This window comes from Dromiciops gliroides, chromosome 2 (assembly GCF_019393635.1).
Source record: "Dromiciops gliroides isolate mDroGli1 chromosome 2, mDroGli1.pri, whole genome shotgun sequence".
Classification (NCBI taxonomy): Eukaryota; Metazoa; Chordata; class Mammalia; order Microbiotheria; family Microbiotheriidae; genus Dromiciops; species Dromiciops gliroides.
Genome location: NC_057862.1, coordinates 127,885,773 through 127,902,213, shown reverse-complemented (window position 1 = coordinate 127,902,213; position 16,441 = coordinate 127,885,773). Strand labels below are relative to the sequence as shown.

The following is a 16,441-nucleotide window of genomic DNA, read 5'->3' as shown; positions in this document are numbered from 1 at the left end:
ACTTTTTGTATGCAATTGTATGATGGTAAATGTTTAACAACCAGCTGTCCTAAAAGGTATGACATGCTTTTACATTTAAGCTACACCATTTGCATTTTTCATCACTTTATTAAGTCTGAAAATCACCAAAACAACAAATCAAACCCTGACCTCTAGCTTTTGCTGATTTCTGTGGTATAAATGCTCATACCGAAATTTGAACAGTTAGTTCAGAGCCCATAGGAGATGGCTCCAGCACATCCTTGTGTGTGACTGGAGGAAAGTCCCTTAACCAATTTGTGATTCAGCTTTCTTATTGGTAATATTAGGGTATCAGACTTGACAGCCTCACAATCCCTTCCAACTCTAAGTCTATGCTCCTATGATAAATAACTCTTCAGATGTAGCAAAGCCAAAAAAGCAATGGCTATCAATTCTTGCTCCCAGGAAAAGCAGTACAATATAGGCCAAAGGAAAAGCCAGATTTAATTGGGAGAGAGGTATAGGGGAGCCAAGCAACATCAAGGGGAGAGAATTCTGACCTCTGGATAGAAGTTCTTATGGGTGAAAAGACCCAAGACACCAGCCATGATGGGGAAACAGAAACGCTGAGACATCAAAAGCTTGCTTCTTGGGAGGATGGGACAAAGAGGAGTTATTTATTCTTGCTAACTGGGAGCTACAAGCAGAGGAATTCAAGTGGTGTCAGTCAGTGCCCTTTATAAGTTTGTAACCTGGGGCAAATCACTGATAGATAGGCTGTTATTCGTAGTTATAACTAATATTCTTAGTCATTAGTAATTATTAGTAATGACTAATAGTAAGAGTTTATCTTTACATAGCACTTACTTATAGCATCAGGTACTGTGCTAAGGGCTTTACAATTATTATCTTATTTGGTCCTCACAACAAGAAGGTAGGTGCTGTTAATAGCCCCATTTTACAGATGACTGACCTGAAGCAAACAGGGGTTTAGTGACTTGCTTAGGGTCGCACAGTTAGTAAGAGTCAAATCTGGATTTGAACTCAGGTCTTCCTGACTCCAGGCCCAGTACTCTATCCACTGCACCATTGTTATGCTGTCTCTAAAAGTTGTGTCAGAGCCAGGACTCAAGTCTGTTACAATGGTAAACATTGGATTTGGAGAACTTGGGTTCAAATACCTAACTCACCATTTACTCTTGGTCTTGGTCTTGGTTGGTATTGGATTAAGCTGTTTGCTAATCTGTAAATTGGGGGAGGGAGGGAGTTGTTCTATGAGAGCCTCTTAGGTTCCTTTTAGTTCTAAATCTGTGTTCCTATGTTATTTATATTTCACTATACTATATCTCAGATAAGCTAGAACTGTATTCTAGAAAACTAGGCCTGAAGAGAAAGATTTTCTCAAGGTAAGAGAAAAAAAAATGGCTTTACCTCATAGTCTTCTTCAGTGCTAACCTTGTGTTCCATTTATACTCAGAATTGGGGATCTGATTTAAGCTGAATAGGCAAAAAATATTAATAGTAACAATTAATTATTATAGCAAAGAACTGGAAACAGAATGGGTACCCATCAATTGACTGGAAAAAATGGTACATGGATATTATTATAGTGCAATAAGAAATGAAGAAAGGGACAGATTCAGAGAAATGTAGGAAGACTTATGAACTGATGCAAAGTAAGTGAGCTGAGACAGGAGAGTTATTTATATAATGATCATAATACTGTAAAGAAAAAGAACTTGAAAAACTTAAGAACTCTGATTAATACAATGATAAGTCATAACTCCGGAAGACTAATGATGAAAAATGCTTCTTATTCTTAGTGGAGAGGTTATAGAAAATAGATAACAAGACATACATTTCAGTGATAACCAATACAACACAAATGTGTTTTGTTTAACTATACTTACATGTTAAGGAAGACTTTTATTTGGGGAGGAGAATTAAGGGAAGTGTTTGGGGTAATCAAAAAAAGATTATTAATTAAATATTTTAAAAATATATAGAAGTCCAAATGGGGACCCAGAAAAACAGGGCACTGTCGGTATTGTCAAGTTAAATTTTATGTGTGTGTATATATGTATGTATGTGTATGTGTGTATATACACACATGTATATGTATATATGCACACAACACATATATTTATATATACATAACCACATACATATTATATAATGCATATATGTGTAAATGTATACAAGTGTGTGCACATGTGCACATTAATATATATTCACACAGTATATTATATGCTGTATATATGTAAATATATGTGTATATTCACATTGTGCATGTATACATGTACATATATAAAACATGCTATATGCAGTAGATTTGTAGATTCATCTACAATCCTCTTCATCTTCACTTCTTTGTATATGGAGACATTTATGTTTGCTGTTAACTGTCTAATTCATAATAACAAATTTTAAAAATTCTTTTCACTCTGAACATGGACTCTATATGAACTAATCATAGACTTTTAAGGCTTCCTGGAACCATGATCCAGGAAATAAATTAAAGAGTAGTTTGGTTCAAAGGGAGTCATTCTAGAGTGTCTGAAACAGAGCCAACTCTAGAGGAGGAATGCCCACAATCCTATAGGTACATAACCAGCAATTTTGTACCCCCAGGCTAAGTCATCAGGTTTCCATCCATGACAACTGTCAAGCCCTGCCAACAACTCTAAGGGTCAAAGAGGCTGCTGATTCCCAGATTTCTAGAAGGAACTCTATGCTGATAATCAGGATCCTATAGAGGGGCAAAGGACCAGGTATGTGAATATAGCCAGGTAAATCATTTTTCTACTAAGTTTCCTTATCTGACTGCAGAGAGAAAACTACTTTGGGGGACAAGGGGGTGAATAGTGCATAAGTAACCAAAATTCATGGATTATATAAGATGTTCAGAATTAATTCAAAGTACCTATGTGTTATGCAATATGGAAATTGCTGAGATGAACCATTAGCATGTTATCATATTTCACATTGGTTTATTGAAAACAAACTCAAAGAATGTCAAATATTTTTATTAGGTTGTCAGGGGAGGGGGATGGAATATGGCAGAAAATGGCCAATTTTACAGTGTCATTTGTTTTAGAAAAGGAAATTAATGAGGGAAACTTCAATATCGATGAAGTTGCAAGAATATAATGAGCTGTGCATAGTCCCAAGAGGGATTTCTTTTTTAATTATTTTTTCAGATGAATTGTAGTCACACCATTTTTGATCTATGCCCCAGTCCACTCTTTTCAGAGAGTTAAAACACATTTTACCAAATGTCAAGAAGAAGAAGGGAAAAAATTCACAGAGGCAAAAGTGACTGTGTTTCAAGTATTCAGAACAGAAATTAGGCTTTCTTTGGATGAAAGCCGGCATTATGTTGACCTTTGTGCTAAACAAACACTTGGCAAATGAAATTTGAGGATAATAATTCTTCTTGCATCATTAACTGGAACATGGAGGGCTCTGCTGGGCTCCAATAGTGATAAACAAAGAAAATGTGACACATTTGTGTCTAATGCATGTGGCTTCCTGACTTGGAGCAGTAGCACTGTGTGTTTGGCCAAACTAAGTAACTGAGTCTCTGGGAATGTAGAATGCCACACAGCAGGAATCTTTTCTCAGCCATAGCCTTTCCTCTTGCCATTTCCACCCTTGAGCACATCATCTTCCTTGGTCCCAGTCATGTTCATTCCAGCAATGTTCATAAGTCTCCCTTTTCCTGCTTTGGTTTTTTCCTTCCTTTCCCCGTGTTTTGGGGCTATTATATAAAGTTAGATTTGCCTAGAGTGAGGTTTAGTGGTGAGAAGACAGTTTTAATGCAAGGTGGTACTATGGAATGGGCACTGAATTACACCATAAAGAAACGATGGGGGGGCAACTAGGTGGCGCAGTGGATAAAGCACCAGTCCTGGATTCAGGAGGACCTGAGTTCAAATCCAGACTCAGACACTTGACACTTACTAGTTGTGTGACCCTGGGCAAGTTGCTTAACCCCCATTGCCCCCCCCCAAAAAAAGAAAAAGAAATTATGAGAGAGGTTTCTGAGAAACCTAGCAAGAGTGGGAGCTAATGCAGAGGGAGCTGAGAAGAATCAGGAGACCAATTTCTACATTCAAAATGGATATTGTAAACACAAGCAACTCTGAAAGACTTAACTATGATCGATGCAATGATGATTCCAGAGGGCTGATCATGACACATCCTACCCACCTACTGACAGAAGTATAGTTGCAGAAAGACATATGCTTTTCAGAACATGACCAATGCAATATCAATTTGTTTTCCTTAGGGAAAAAAAGAACACTGTATATAAGCCCAAAGGACCTGAATTCAAGTTCTATCTCTGACATATACTAGGTGCGTGGCTTTAAGCAAGTCATTAATCTTTCTGGTCCTCAGTTTCTTCATTTTTTAAATGGGGCATTTGGACTAGATAGCCTTTGAAATCCCTTCTAGATCCATATGATCCTTCTATGATCCTATGTACCTTGGAATGGGAGTGAGGAGACCTGGGTTCTGGTAACAGTTCTAATGGACTTCCTATGTGAGGTGAGGGAGTACCCATCACCTCTCTAGGCCTCTGATCCCTGATTTGTAAAATGAAGGAGTTGAGCTACATGGCCTCTAGGGTCTTTTTCTAGCTTTAGCATACTATAATTATAGTTCAGCCTGGCTTTTATATCTGAAATAAGTCCTTGTGAAAATAGATGGTCCATTCTGGTCCACTGATAAAAAGATGGAACAAGAGCTTTGGGAGAGACTTGCATATGGGCAGCTTCTTCAAGATGTAAGAATGCTAGCAGCAGTTCATATTTAAGCAATGTCTTCTAGATATAAAGTGCTCTGCATTCATTATCTCATTTACAACCTTATTAGAGAGAGGTAGAAAATAGATGTTTATCCCCATTTCACAGATAAGAAAACTAAAGTTCAGAGAAATGAATTAATTTAGTATGAAACACTTCAGATCTGAATCCTCTCATTTTTTTTAGCTTTGACAAGAATAACTGACCATTATTTAGATCACACTATTATGCTTTCTCCTTTATCTAAATCCCAAGAATCTCAAAAGGCTTAAGGTATTCTTAGAATCATAAGGTTTACAATTGGAAGGAACCTTAGAAATCATGTAAGCAAACCCCTTACTTTTATATATGAGGAAACTGAGGCCCAGAAAAATTAAATGACTTGCCCCAAGTTTGCCTTTTGTCAGAGCTATTTTACCATTTGTCTTATCTCCATAAAGACAGGGACAGGGACAGAGACTAGACCTGTGATTTCATTGATATACAGAATTTCCTGGTGAGGAAACCCTCTACCAATTTACACTGGCACCTTATCTTCAACATGCAGTCTTAGAGAGGGTTTTCTAGAGTAGGCCACACGTGGCCTGCCTAAAACAGATTAAAATGTAATTGGGGGGGCAGTTAGGTGGTGCAGTGGATAGAGCACCGGCCCTGGAGTCAGGAGGACCTGAGTTCAAATCCGGCCTCAGACACTTAATACTAGCTATGTGACCCTGGGAAAGTCACTTAACCCCAACTGCCTCACCAAAAAAAAAGAAAATGTAATTGGGAAATGTTCAACAAAATCAGTAAAAAATGTGACATAGATAATGTTAATTTGTGGTTTTCTAGGTCAATAGGCTGCCCACAGGTATTCATTTTTATTTGAGCTTGGCATTGAAAGGTTAAGTGAATATGTGCCAGAGGAGGGACTATGATCTAGATGCCCCCCCAATGGGGCATCTAGGTGGTGCAATGGATAGAGCAATGAGCTTAGAATCAGCAAGACCTTAGTTTAAATCCAGCCTTAGAGGCTTCCTACCTGTGAGAACTTGGGCAAATCACTTAACCTCTGTTTGCTACTGGAGAAGAAAATGGCAAACCACTCTAGCATCTTTGCCAAGAAAACTCCCCAGACTCTCAGAGGTCATGAAGAGTCAGACATGACTAAATGACAACAACAAGGTTCTCCTAACTCAGAGATCCCCACTAGATTAAGAAATGTCCATTACGATGGTGTTTAAAACAAACAAATAAGCATTTTTCATCTTTTGAGAAATGCTATCACTGATGCAAGAAAGGGCATTGTTTGTCCATGGCTAAGTGGCTTTGCAAGCATTTTTCCCTAGTCAAAAATATGCTCAAAATATCTTGGTTGGAATAGTGACCTCAGTTGTTTGCCTCCTTCACTGTTTGAGTAAGAAAGGAATAAGCATGGGCAGACCAAGAAGCCTCTCTTGAATGGATTATTGAGAAAACTGGGAGCCTGAGAGAAGCTATATCCAGAGGATGCCAGGACAAATTATTTAGCACAAAAATCAGGCAATTCATAGGGCAGTAACAGAGAGACTCCCACTTAGTCCAAACTGAAATTTTTACTTTCAACCACTTATGTATAGCTCCTGTACACACAAGTATATAGATAGCATCAATTAGTCCATTTAAACACTAGGGGAGTCTGAGGATTGGTTACTAATTGCTTTAAATCTTCTGAGTCCTTACCCTAAACTCAAACTGTGGGCATATATTGATGCCTCTTGTATATCTCACTCTACTTCTGAAAGACCAGCTGAAGCAAAGTTGACATCAGGTGGAAAATAATGCCCAAAATGAGGCTCTGCATGGCTACACAGGGGTTTATTAACAATTTTTGGTTTCATGGACCCCTTTGACAGTCTGATGAAGTCTATAGATATCTTCTCAAAATAATATTTTTAAATGCAAACATTAAACATACAGGATTACAAAGAAAATCAATTATACTGAGAGTTATAAAAATATATTTTTAAGACAAGTTCATGATCTCTGGTCAAAAAGCCCTTCTATAGACCACCATGTCAGCACAATGATAGTTCTCTAAATTTGCATTCTGATACAAGACATGTTAGTTTTATATTCTGACTGAATTAGATTAAGATAAATAAGGGACCTGTAAATTTTTGCTAAATTGCTCGGGTAAATGAAACTGATGTAAGAGATCCATGTTAAAAGATGCATGGGGGCTTTATGAATTTGAAAATACATGAGTGGTTTGTTCATGTTCTGTGTCTGCTTGGATCCTCTTTTAAAGGTCTCTAGAGAGCTCAGACTGTGCATGGGATAAGATGGCTATCTGTTGAGGTTGTCTGGGAAAGATACATAATCTCTACTCTTAATTATAAAGACCATGCCACCATGAAATATATTCTGAGACAGAGTAATGGTCCTGAAAGGTAGAACAAAGGCAAGGACTTGAGCAGCTAAAACCATCCTGCTCTCTACCCTCCATGCCCATCTAGATATTAGTGCCCTACCACTCCCCACCTCAAATATGTTTTATTTATTTTGTATGCAATTGCATAAATGTACATGTTGTTCCCCAATCAAATATAAACTCCCTGGGGGCAGGGACTATTTTATTTTTGTCTTTGTATCACCAGTGTCTCTCTCAGTAACTGGTACCATAGTAGGAACTTTAAAATGCTGGCAGATTAGTAGATTGATAGCAACCAAGAGGTTCATGACATAGCCAGATGACTACATATCTTGAGTGCTTTTGTACTGCACAAAGTAGGGAGGAAAAGATAGCAAAAGGGATCCTTCTCCTTTCCTATCCCTCCCTCTGAAAAGAATTCACTAAAAACCACCGAATGCATGGTAGGACTACTAAAAAATTCCTTATCCAACAGAGGGAACCAATCAGCCAAAATATGTATTTACCTTATAGCCTAACCAAGCCTGGTTTCATCTGATGAGAATTTAAACTACCACGAGGAAGTATCAATAAACAAAGAACATATATAGGACAAGATTTCTGAGTAAATGCCTAAAGTCACTCCTGGGGCTTTAGACACATTATTTAGCTCCACCCTAATGTAAATCAAAGCTCATATGACTTAAAGGTTTTTTTGAAATAACGTCTTCCAGATTGTTTTATCTTTCATAGCAAGTGTTGAACTTTTCATTGCCAACTTACTTCAGTGTGCTATTATTGATATCATAACTAATCTTTCATTTTCTTTGATCAAATAATTTAAACTTAGAGGTGCATTTACCCAAAGCTTAGGGCAGAGAGAGGTGGGGCATATATCAATGTAGTCAAATAGTTTGACTAAAATGTAAGTAAAATTTACAAAACTGGGGATGGAGGTGCTTTGTTACCTCTATGTCTACAATATAAGTATTAGTCAATCCCCTAGTATACAAACACTGGAGATTACATATACTTAATGGGAAAAAAAGAACTGCAAACCTACTTTAATACCTATTTGCTTGTTTGTTTTATAAGAGTTCTGCAAGTAACCAGAATTATTCAAATTACTTCCATTTGACTTAAGACTTATACAGTTTTTTCTTATTCCATCAAGAATGATTGTATTGGATCACCAGATGTGAAATTGCTAGATTGCTGAGCACAGTTCACCCTATTCCTGAGAAGTATAGGACACTGAAAGTAAGTAGAGGAGAATGTATGAAAAATTATTTTATAACTATCCAATTTCTTAGTACAGCAGTATTATAATTGTCAAGATAGAGGATAACAACAAGAATAAACTTATTTTCTGTGACACCAACTCCTAAGAATTAAATTACATGAACCTAACATTAAATCACATAATCCTTTCATTTTGAGCTAGAATATCAAGAGGGTTAGGGGGTTCTGAGAATGTGGTACAGTGATGACATTGTATTTATTGGTGGGTAGGATCTGGAAGTTTAATATGGTGGTTAAAGTCAAATATCCTAAGGGAAACTAAATTCCATACAGAAGAGGTCACCAGGATTTATCACACTCAAAAAACAAAATCTGTATTTATGTTTTTGTTTCCCTTTCTTGATTACAGATGCCTCACATAGAATGAAAGAAAGAAAGGAGTAAGCTATTTTGCAGCACTAGCCACCAAAATATTTAATCATTCTTACCTATATACAGGGAGGAATCTTTCCTTCTCACATGATCATCGATGTAGGAAACTCCCAAAGGTTGCACAGGGGTAGCACCAATCCCCAATAGGACCTGTGCACCAATGAGCAGCAAGTACATCATGTTGGTGGAAGTCCTATTCCTGCAGATTAGCTCCAAGTCTGGTCTCTTGTTGCTGGTGGACCCATTGGCAGCACACACGTCCCGTCCTTTGGCTCCCCACCGTATCTCCCCAGCTTCATACTTATATTGATGGGTCAGGAACTCAGGCAGTGCAGAAAGCAAAGCTCCTAAAGCCATGACTATTCCGCCACAGCCTATCAAACGTGGCCGGTGTCCCCTGGCTCCAAAGTAGCTCACGAAGAGGATGAGGGCCAAGTTACCGATCTCAAAACTGCTAGCTATTACACCGACATCAGCACTCTGCAGGTTAAATCTCCGCTCTAGGGTAGTTAAGACACTGACCTGTAGAAAATGAAGAAAAGAAAAAAAGGAAATGTGTTGACATGCTTCATAGTTTACTTCTTCCCTTTGTCGTGACTCAACTGGCTTTCTTCTATCATCCCAAGATTTCAATAAGGCACAATTTGTGCAAACTGGTTTAAAACAAACCAGAAAAGGAATTAAGAAAATTCTTATTTAGCATTTGGAAGCTAAAAAGCTTGCAGTGGAGTTCACTTTTCTGACACCATAGAATTCTACTTTTCCTTGAGATTTACTTGATTCCTGATAGCCTCTGTTTCTATAACTGAAGCTCCGTCTTCTCTGTCCCCTCCAGTGATCACTAAGGAGTTCACATATCTCCAAATTCGAAGACATTCCTAACTCCATTCTATTAATAGAGTGTCAAAGTTGGAAGATCTTTCAGAATTCTTCTAGTTCAATTAATTTTTAAAAGAAAATCCCACAAAGTTCCTGAAATGAAGAATGAAATGATAGTGCATGATAGTGAACATTTACAATCCATAGTGATTTCTGTGTGTGTGTGTGTGTGTGTGTGTGTTTTGGGGGGACAGGGCAATGAGGGCTAAGTGATGTACCCAGGATCACACAGCTAGTAAATGTCAAGTGTCTGAGGCTGGATTTGAACTCAGGTCCTCCTGAATCTAAGGCCAGTGCTTTACCCACTGTGCCACCTAGCCGCCCCGCATTATGATTTAAAGAAAGCAAAGACAACACATTCTACCACATTTGATTCCCACAATAACCCCATGAAGTAGGTGGTTTTATTACCCCCATTTTGCAGCTGTGGAAACTGAGGTTGAGAGAAGGTCATACAGCCAATGTCCGTGCAAATTGGGTCTTCCTGACTCTAAGCATAGCATTCTATCTCCACTACACCACTTGGCTGACATTCATTCATATTCATGAAGACTTCTAGGGTTAGTCACCACAATCCTTCTGTAGAGAGCCATTCTACTTTGGGACAGCTCTAACTAAGGAAGTTTCTCCTTTTATTGTGTTGAAATCTTAGAGCTAGTTCTGTACTCTGTCATCATACAAAACAACTCAAATCTCTAGTTCAATCCTTCAAATATTTGAAGACAGGCGACCTCTATTCCCGAGTCTTTTCTTCTCCAGGATAGGCATTCGGTACCTTCAAATGACCTCCTATACTATGTGTGGAGTCCCTGGACCACTATGGTCATCTTACTTTGGATTTGCTCCAGCTTTTTCATATCCTTCCTAATCACAATATTTCAAATGGGATCTGACTAGAATAAAATACCATGGAATTATCACCTTTATTCTGAGGTCACAAAGCTTAATTTTATGCTAGCATTTTTTGGTGACTATGTCACACTGACGACCCATATTGATCTTGTCATCCACTAAAATCCCAGGAGTCTTTCACGAGAGGTCTTTTACAATCCAGACATATCTTCCCTATCATATCATTATGCGGTTTATTTGTTAATCCAAATGTAGGCCTTTGTATTTACTCCAACTCTGTTTTATCTTATTAGATTTGGCGCATCATTCCAGCTGAATAAAATATATCTGAATTGCAATTCAGTCATCTAATATATCAGGTGTCCCTTTCAGGTTTGTGTCATCTGCCAATTTGAGAAGCATGATGTCTATGCCTTTGTCCAAGTCAGTAGAGTCATGGAGTGTCAGCCTGACATGAATTCAATTCAAGAACTATAAATGTGTAGTGCAGTCATCCTCACATCATCAGCATCATCATTATGTTCTTACTCCTCCCCTATTCCCTCCCTTCCCCCACTTCTTCCTCTTTCCCTAGTCCCTCCTCCCTCCTTTTCTTCTTCCTCTTCTTCTTCGCCATCTCCTCCTCTTCTTTCTTCTTCTTCTTTTTTTTTTTTGACTAGAACTTCCATAATGCAGACTGAGCAAATTCCCATTTTGCTACACTACTGGGCTGAGTTCCCAAAGAAGGCAAGCCACTGCTACTCCCACCTTCTAGAAAAGAGCCTGCAGCATAGGTTATGCCAAATGCCACTGAGCAGAGCTCCAAGGTCTTTTACATAAATAACATTCTATCACTCTAAGATACTGAATCCTTGATTAGCCTCTGAATTAGTATGATACTACCAGAATACCATTGTTGCTTAAAATATTAGCAGCTGAATTTCTATAGTAGTTTAAGGTTTACAAAATATTTTACACCTTTTATCTCATTTTATTCTTTCAAACTTGCTAAGTGCTACAGTTTTATTATTCCCATTTTATAGATGAGGAAACTGAGGGTCAAAGAGGTAAAGTAACTTGCTTCTGTACACACAACCAATATGATCAGAGACAGAATTCAAGTCTTAGGTCTCTTCTGACATCAAGTCTAATGCTTTTTCTACCACATATATGATGCTATATTTCTGATGTCCTCTTATTTTCCCCTCTATGAATGTACAATTTGCTTAAATTTCTCCAATGATGGCATGAAATTAATGATCCCATTACTTATGTACTTTATAAGCATAAAGGTTTAAGAAAAGCACTTTAATGTGATCTATACTAAAGTAATTACACATAAATTTTATGTACATATTAGTTACATGTGTCTTTGTAGGTATGTGTATATGTACATATAATGCAACATGATATAGTAACTAGAGAACTAGAGCTGGTCCTGGAGTCAGGAAGACCTGGGTTCAAGTCCCACATCTGACACATCCAGGATGTATGACACTGGGCAAGTCACTTAACTTCTAAGTTCTCTAAGTCAGTGGTATCAAACTCAAATGGAAACAGGGCCACCAAACCTTACTTCAGAATCCCTGCTGGCCATATATGGAATTAGAAAATCATAAATTAATGTGATCTGTGTTCTATTGTATTTTATTTATTTTGTTAACTATTTCCCAATTACATTTTAATAAGGTTCTGGACACATCTGTGTTGAAGGCCACCATGCCCCACAGTGTACAATTCTCTAAGATTAAATTGGAAAGATTATGGTAACCTGGATTGGTAGAGGAAACTTCTTCATATGGGAGTTTCCTATACCAGTACAATCCCTAGTCATATATACACATGTGTGTACTCACATACACACATCAGAAATATTTACTGTCTTTCTTCAATGGACATATGTATGTATACACACACAAATATATTTGGATATTGTTATCATTGAAGCCTAACTGGCTAATGTCTCTTGGCCACATTTCAAACTCACAGAATCTAGCAGATGTGGCCAATCACATTAATGTCACACATTAATATACACACACATACATATTTATACTATAATATAAATATATATATACGATAAAATATATATTTATATGTGGGTGAGAGGTAGACAGACAATAGAAAGCCAGTTATCTAAATAGTGGTCTACAATTATCACAATGTATGCCTATCTAGTGAAGAATACTGAATGACAAGAAAGCTTGTCTCAGAGACAGACATATATTTAATTTATGGTTTTCCATATTTGTTTCTATTTGTGCTCCCTTTTCAACTGAACCAACTGACTTTTTATTGAAGGTAAATTATTTTTTTAATTTATATATTTTTCCAAAGGTGGGGCTGGGAAACTGGAGGGAGCTAAGGTTGGCATAGTGTCCTTATTAAAACAGTTTAGGTGTCTTAAAAGGAGAATTTTTCTGATGGTTATTGGCAAATGAAATCCTAGGTTGTAACCCAAGTCATTTTATTGTTTCTATTATAATGTTTAATAAGAAATTCTGGAAAATCCATTTGAAATAGAACACCCTCTCTCCTGTGGCAGGTGTGTTGTAATATAAAATAACTTGCAGGTGTGCACATTTATGACAACAGATAAAAGTGATAGCTCTGGTAGTCATAAAATTGGTAGGTAAAATGGGGGGAAAGATAATCATTCAATAGAAATAAGCAAGTAGGGGGATGGGGAGAGAGAAATAAATGGAGGAGGGAGATAGAGGAAGGGAGAGAGAGACAGAGAGAGGTAGAGATAGAGAGAGAATACTCATTTGCCACAGGAGTCTAATGCCTCTCCTACATATCATCTCATTATCACAATGAAAAAAAGGCTACTTGAAACATTTTCCTTTTGTCTTATTGTTTCTCCTTAGGCCCAACTATATCGTTTTCCATAAAGTTGCTTTACAAATGATTAAGCTGAGCAAAAATTCTGAGGAAATGTTTTATGGATTAATTAAGGGCTGAAATACTAACTAAAAAGAGAGCTTTGTGAAGATGGATCAATTAAGTTTATATGATGCAATAAAATTCACTTCTGGGTTTTATTTGATAAGGGAAACACCAACCACAGCAAAGATGCATGTAGAATGCAACTGTCTTGGGGCAGCTAGGTGGCACAGTGGCTAGAGCACTAGCCCTGGAGTCAGGAGAACCTGAGTTCAAATCTGGCCTCAGACACTTAACTCTTACTAGCTGTGTGACCCTGGGCAAGTCACTTAACCCCAATTGCCTCACCAAAAAAAAAAAAAAAGAATTCAACTGTCATGTTATGAGGTAACAAGAGATTTTTAAAGGTATTGATAAATGGAGGACAATGAAAAGCATCTCAGAAATAAAAAAATAAGACAATGATGAGCATCAGAAGTGGCTGTGAGGTTATCAGAGAAGGTTTTTCTTAAGAAAGGCTTAAAATATGTTTTTCATGATTTCACATGTATAATTGATATCATATTGCTTACTTCCTCAATGTATGGGGAAGGGGCTGGAAGTAGGGAAAGAATTTGAAACAAAATTTTAAAAAATAAATGTTAAAAATAAATTTATAAACTAAGACTAGGAAAAAAGAAAAAAGAGAAATAGTAAAGAGATAAAAAGTGTAAGAAGAAAAGTAGGGAAGGAGGGAGGGAAGAAACAAGATGGAAAGAAAGAAGGAGAAGGGAAGGAGGGAGTGAAGGAGAAAAGGGAGGAAGGAAGGAAGGAAGAAAGGAAATAAAGGAAAGAAGGAAGGAATGAAATAAAGGGAAAAAGAAAGGAAAGACTAGAGATGGCCAGGGAAGGGAGAAAAATGAAACAATTTCAACAAAAATAGCCACATATTCCTGGCTTCAGAATTTGTGATTATTTTTCATTTTAAAGTATTTCCTACTCATCCTCTGGGATGATTCATTAATACTTTGTCCAGTCTCACATTGGTCACACTAGCCTAGGAAATCTCTTTAATTATTAGAAAAGTGACTCTGCCTGACACACAGGATTCATGTTGATCCCTTGGTGGTCTCTACAGCAACTGCTGGAGAACTTGAGAATACAATCTTATGATGAAGGGTAGAACTCCTTAGAAAAATAATCTGGGCAAAGCCCTACAATTATCCATAGCATTTAAAGGAAGCCCATCGGGTGTGACTGACTGCCATAGAAGAATAACTTGTTAGAACTAGACAGAGCCTTGTACTCCATAGATTCCAACCACTTCGTTGCACACAGATGAGGAAAATGAGACCCAGATTGGTGAAGGCCCAAGGTGAGAAAATCAAATTAGTGACAGAGCCCAGAACAGGTCTTCTCACTGTTTGACTAATTATCTTTCTTATAAAAATTCTTGTAGCAAGCCCCTTTTTTAAGTGTGTGGTCTCAAGCTCAAGCATCCATACATAGTAGAAGCAATTCTGGACACAGGACTAAAACTGGGCTTCTTAATTTTAACGTGCTTTGATTTGAGAAAACACTAAGTTATTTAGAGTATACCAAATGCTCAGGGGCCTAGAGAGAAGAAAACTTTCACTGACCCTATCATATAAAGTATTAGTGAAGATAGTGAGGTAAGAAGAAAGTTTTATTATTCTATCAAAGGGTCACAGAATCTCAGTATTGAAAGGGACCATCTATCTAATCCAAGGGTTTTAACAGTGGGTCCACAAATCTGTTTTTTAAAAACTATATTTTGATAATTTAATTTCAACATAATTGGTTTCTTTGAGAATCCTACTTTCTTTTATACAATCTTTGAGAATCCTATACTAGTTTAAGAATTTAAAAACATTCTGAGAACAAGTCAATAGTCTTCATCAGCATGCCAAAGGAGATCACCCCCCCCACACACACACACACACACAAATGAAGAACTCCTAATCCTGTGCCACTCTTCTCTGAACATGAATCTCCTCTATAATATATCCAATCACATTTTTTTTTTTGGTGAGGCAATTGGGGTTAAGTGACTTGCCCAGGGTCACACAGCTAGTGTTAAGTGTCTGAGACCGCATTTGAACTCAGGTCCTCCTGAATCCAGGGCTGGTGCTCTATCCACTGCGCCACCTAGCTGCCCCCAAAAGTTTCCCAATCACACTTTTTCTTTCTATAATATATCCAAGAAATGGTTATCCATTCTTTGCTTGGATACCTCCAGTGAGGGGGAAGCACGTTACTTCCTGAGTAAGTCTGTCCCACTTTTGAACAGATTTCATTGTTAGGAAGTTTTTCCTTGCATGAATTTTAACTGGCATTTCTTCAACTTCAAACCACTGCTTCTATTTCTGCATAAGTAGAACAAATCTAATCTCTCTTCCTCATGGCAGCTCTTCAAATGCTAGAAAACAGTTCTCACTTCTCCTGTCCCAAGTATTCTTCAGGCTGAACATTTCTAGTCCTTTTAATTGATACTTATACAGTATATTCTCCTGCCCTTTTCACCATCTTGTTCACCTTCATCTGGAGGTACTCCAGTTCTTCTATGATCTTTCAATAACTTGGCACCCAGATCTGCTCAAAAGATTTTAGCTGTTGTCTGAACAGGGGAGAATACTGTAAAATCCTCACCTGTCTTCTAGGCATCTTAATAAAGTTTAGAATAGCATCACCTTCCTTCCTTCTTTCCTTCCTTCCTTCTTTCCTTCCTTCCTTCCTTCCTTCCTTCCTTCCTTCCTTCCTTCCTTCCTTCCTTCCTTCCTTCCTTCCTTCCTTCCTTCCTTCCTTCCTTCCTTCCTTCCTTCCTTCCTTCCTTCCTCCTTTCCTTCCTTCCTCCTTTCCTTCCTTCCTCCTTCTCTCCCCGCCCCGCCCACCCCCCGGTCTCTGTCTGTCTGCCTCTCTTTAATGTTAAACTTGCTGTTGACTCATGTCAAGATTGCATTCACTAAAACAGAATCTAAAATGACCTTTAAGGCCATCTAGGCCAACATCCTCCCCAGCAAGGGAGAGTGGC

The 16,441-nt window shown here is 37.8% G+C and overlaps 1 protein-coding gene across 3 annotated transcripts in view; it reads right to left on the bottom strand.

Annotated features, from left to right (window-relative positions):
• SLCO3A1 (solute carrier organic anion transporter family member 3A1) overlaps nt 1–16,441 on the bottom strand; it is a 386,759-nt gene that overhangs the window by 307,477 nt on the left and 62,841 nt on the right. For all 3 annotated transcript variants that reach the window (XM_043986124.1, XM_043986123.1, XM_043986122.1), the window contains exon 2: nt 8,871–9,336. In XM_043986124.1, coding sequence (XP_043842059.1) covers nt 8,871–9,336 — 466 coding nt within the window. The remainder of the gene's footprint in view (nt 1–8,870; nt 9,337–16,441) is intronic.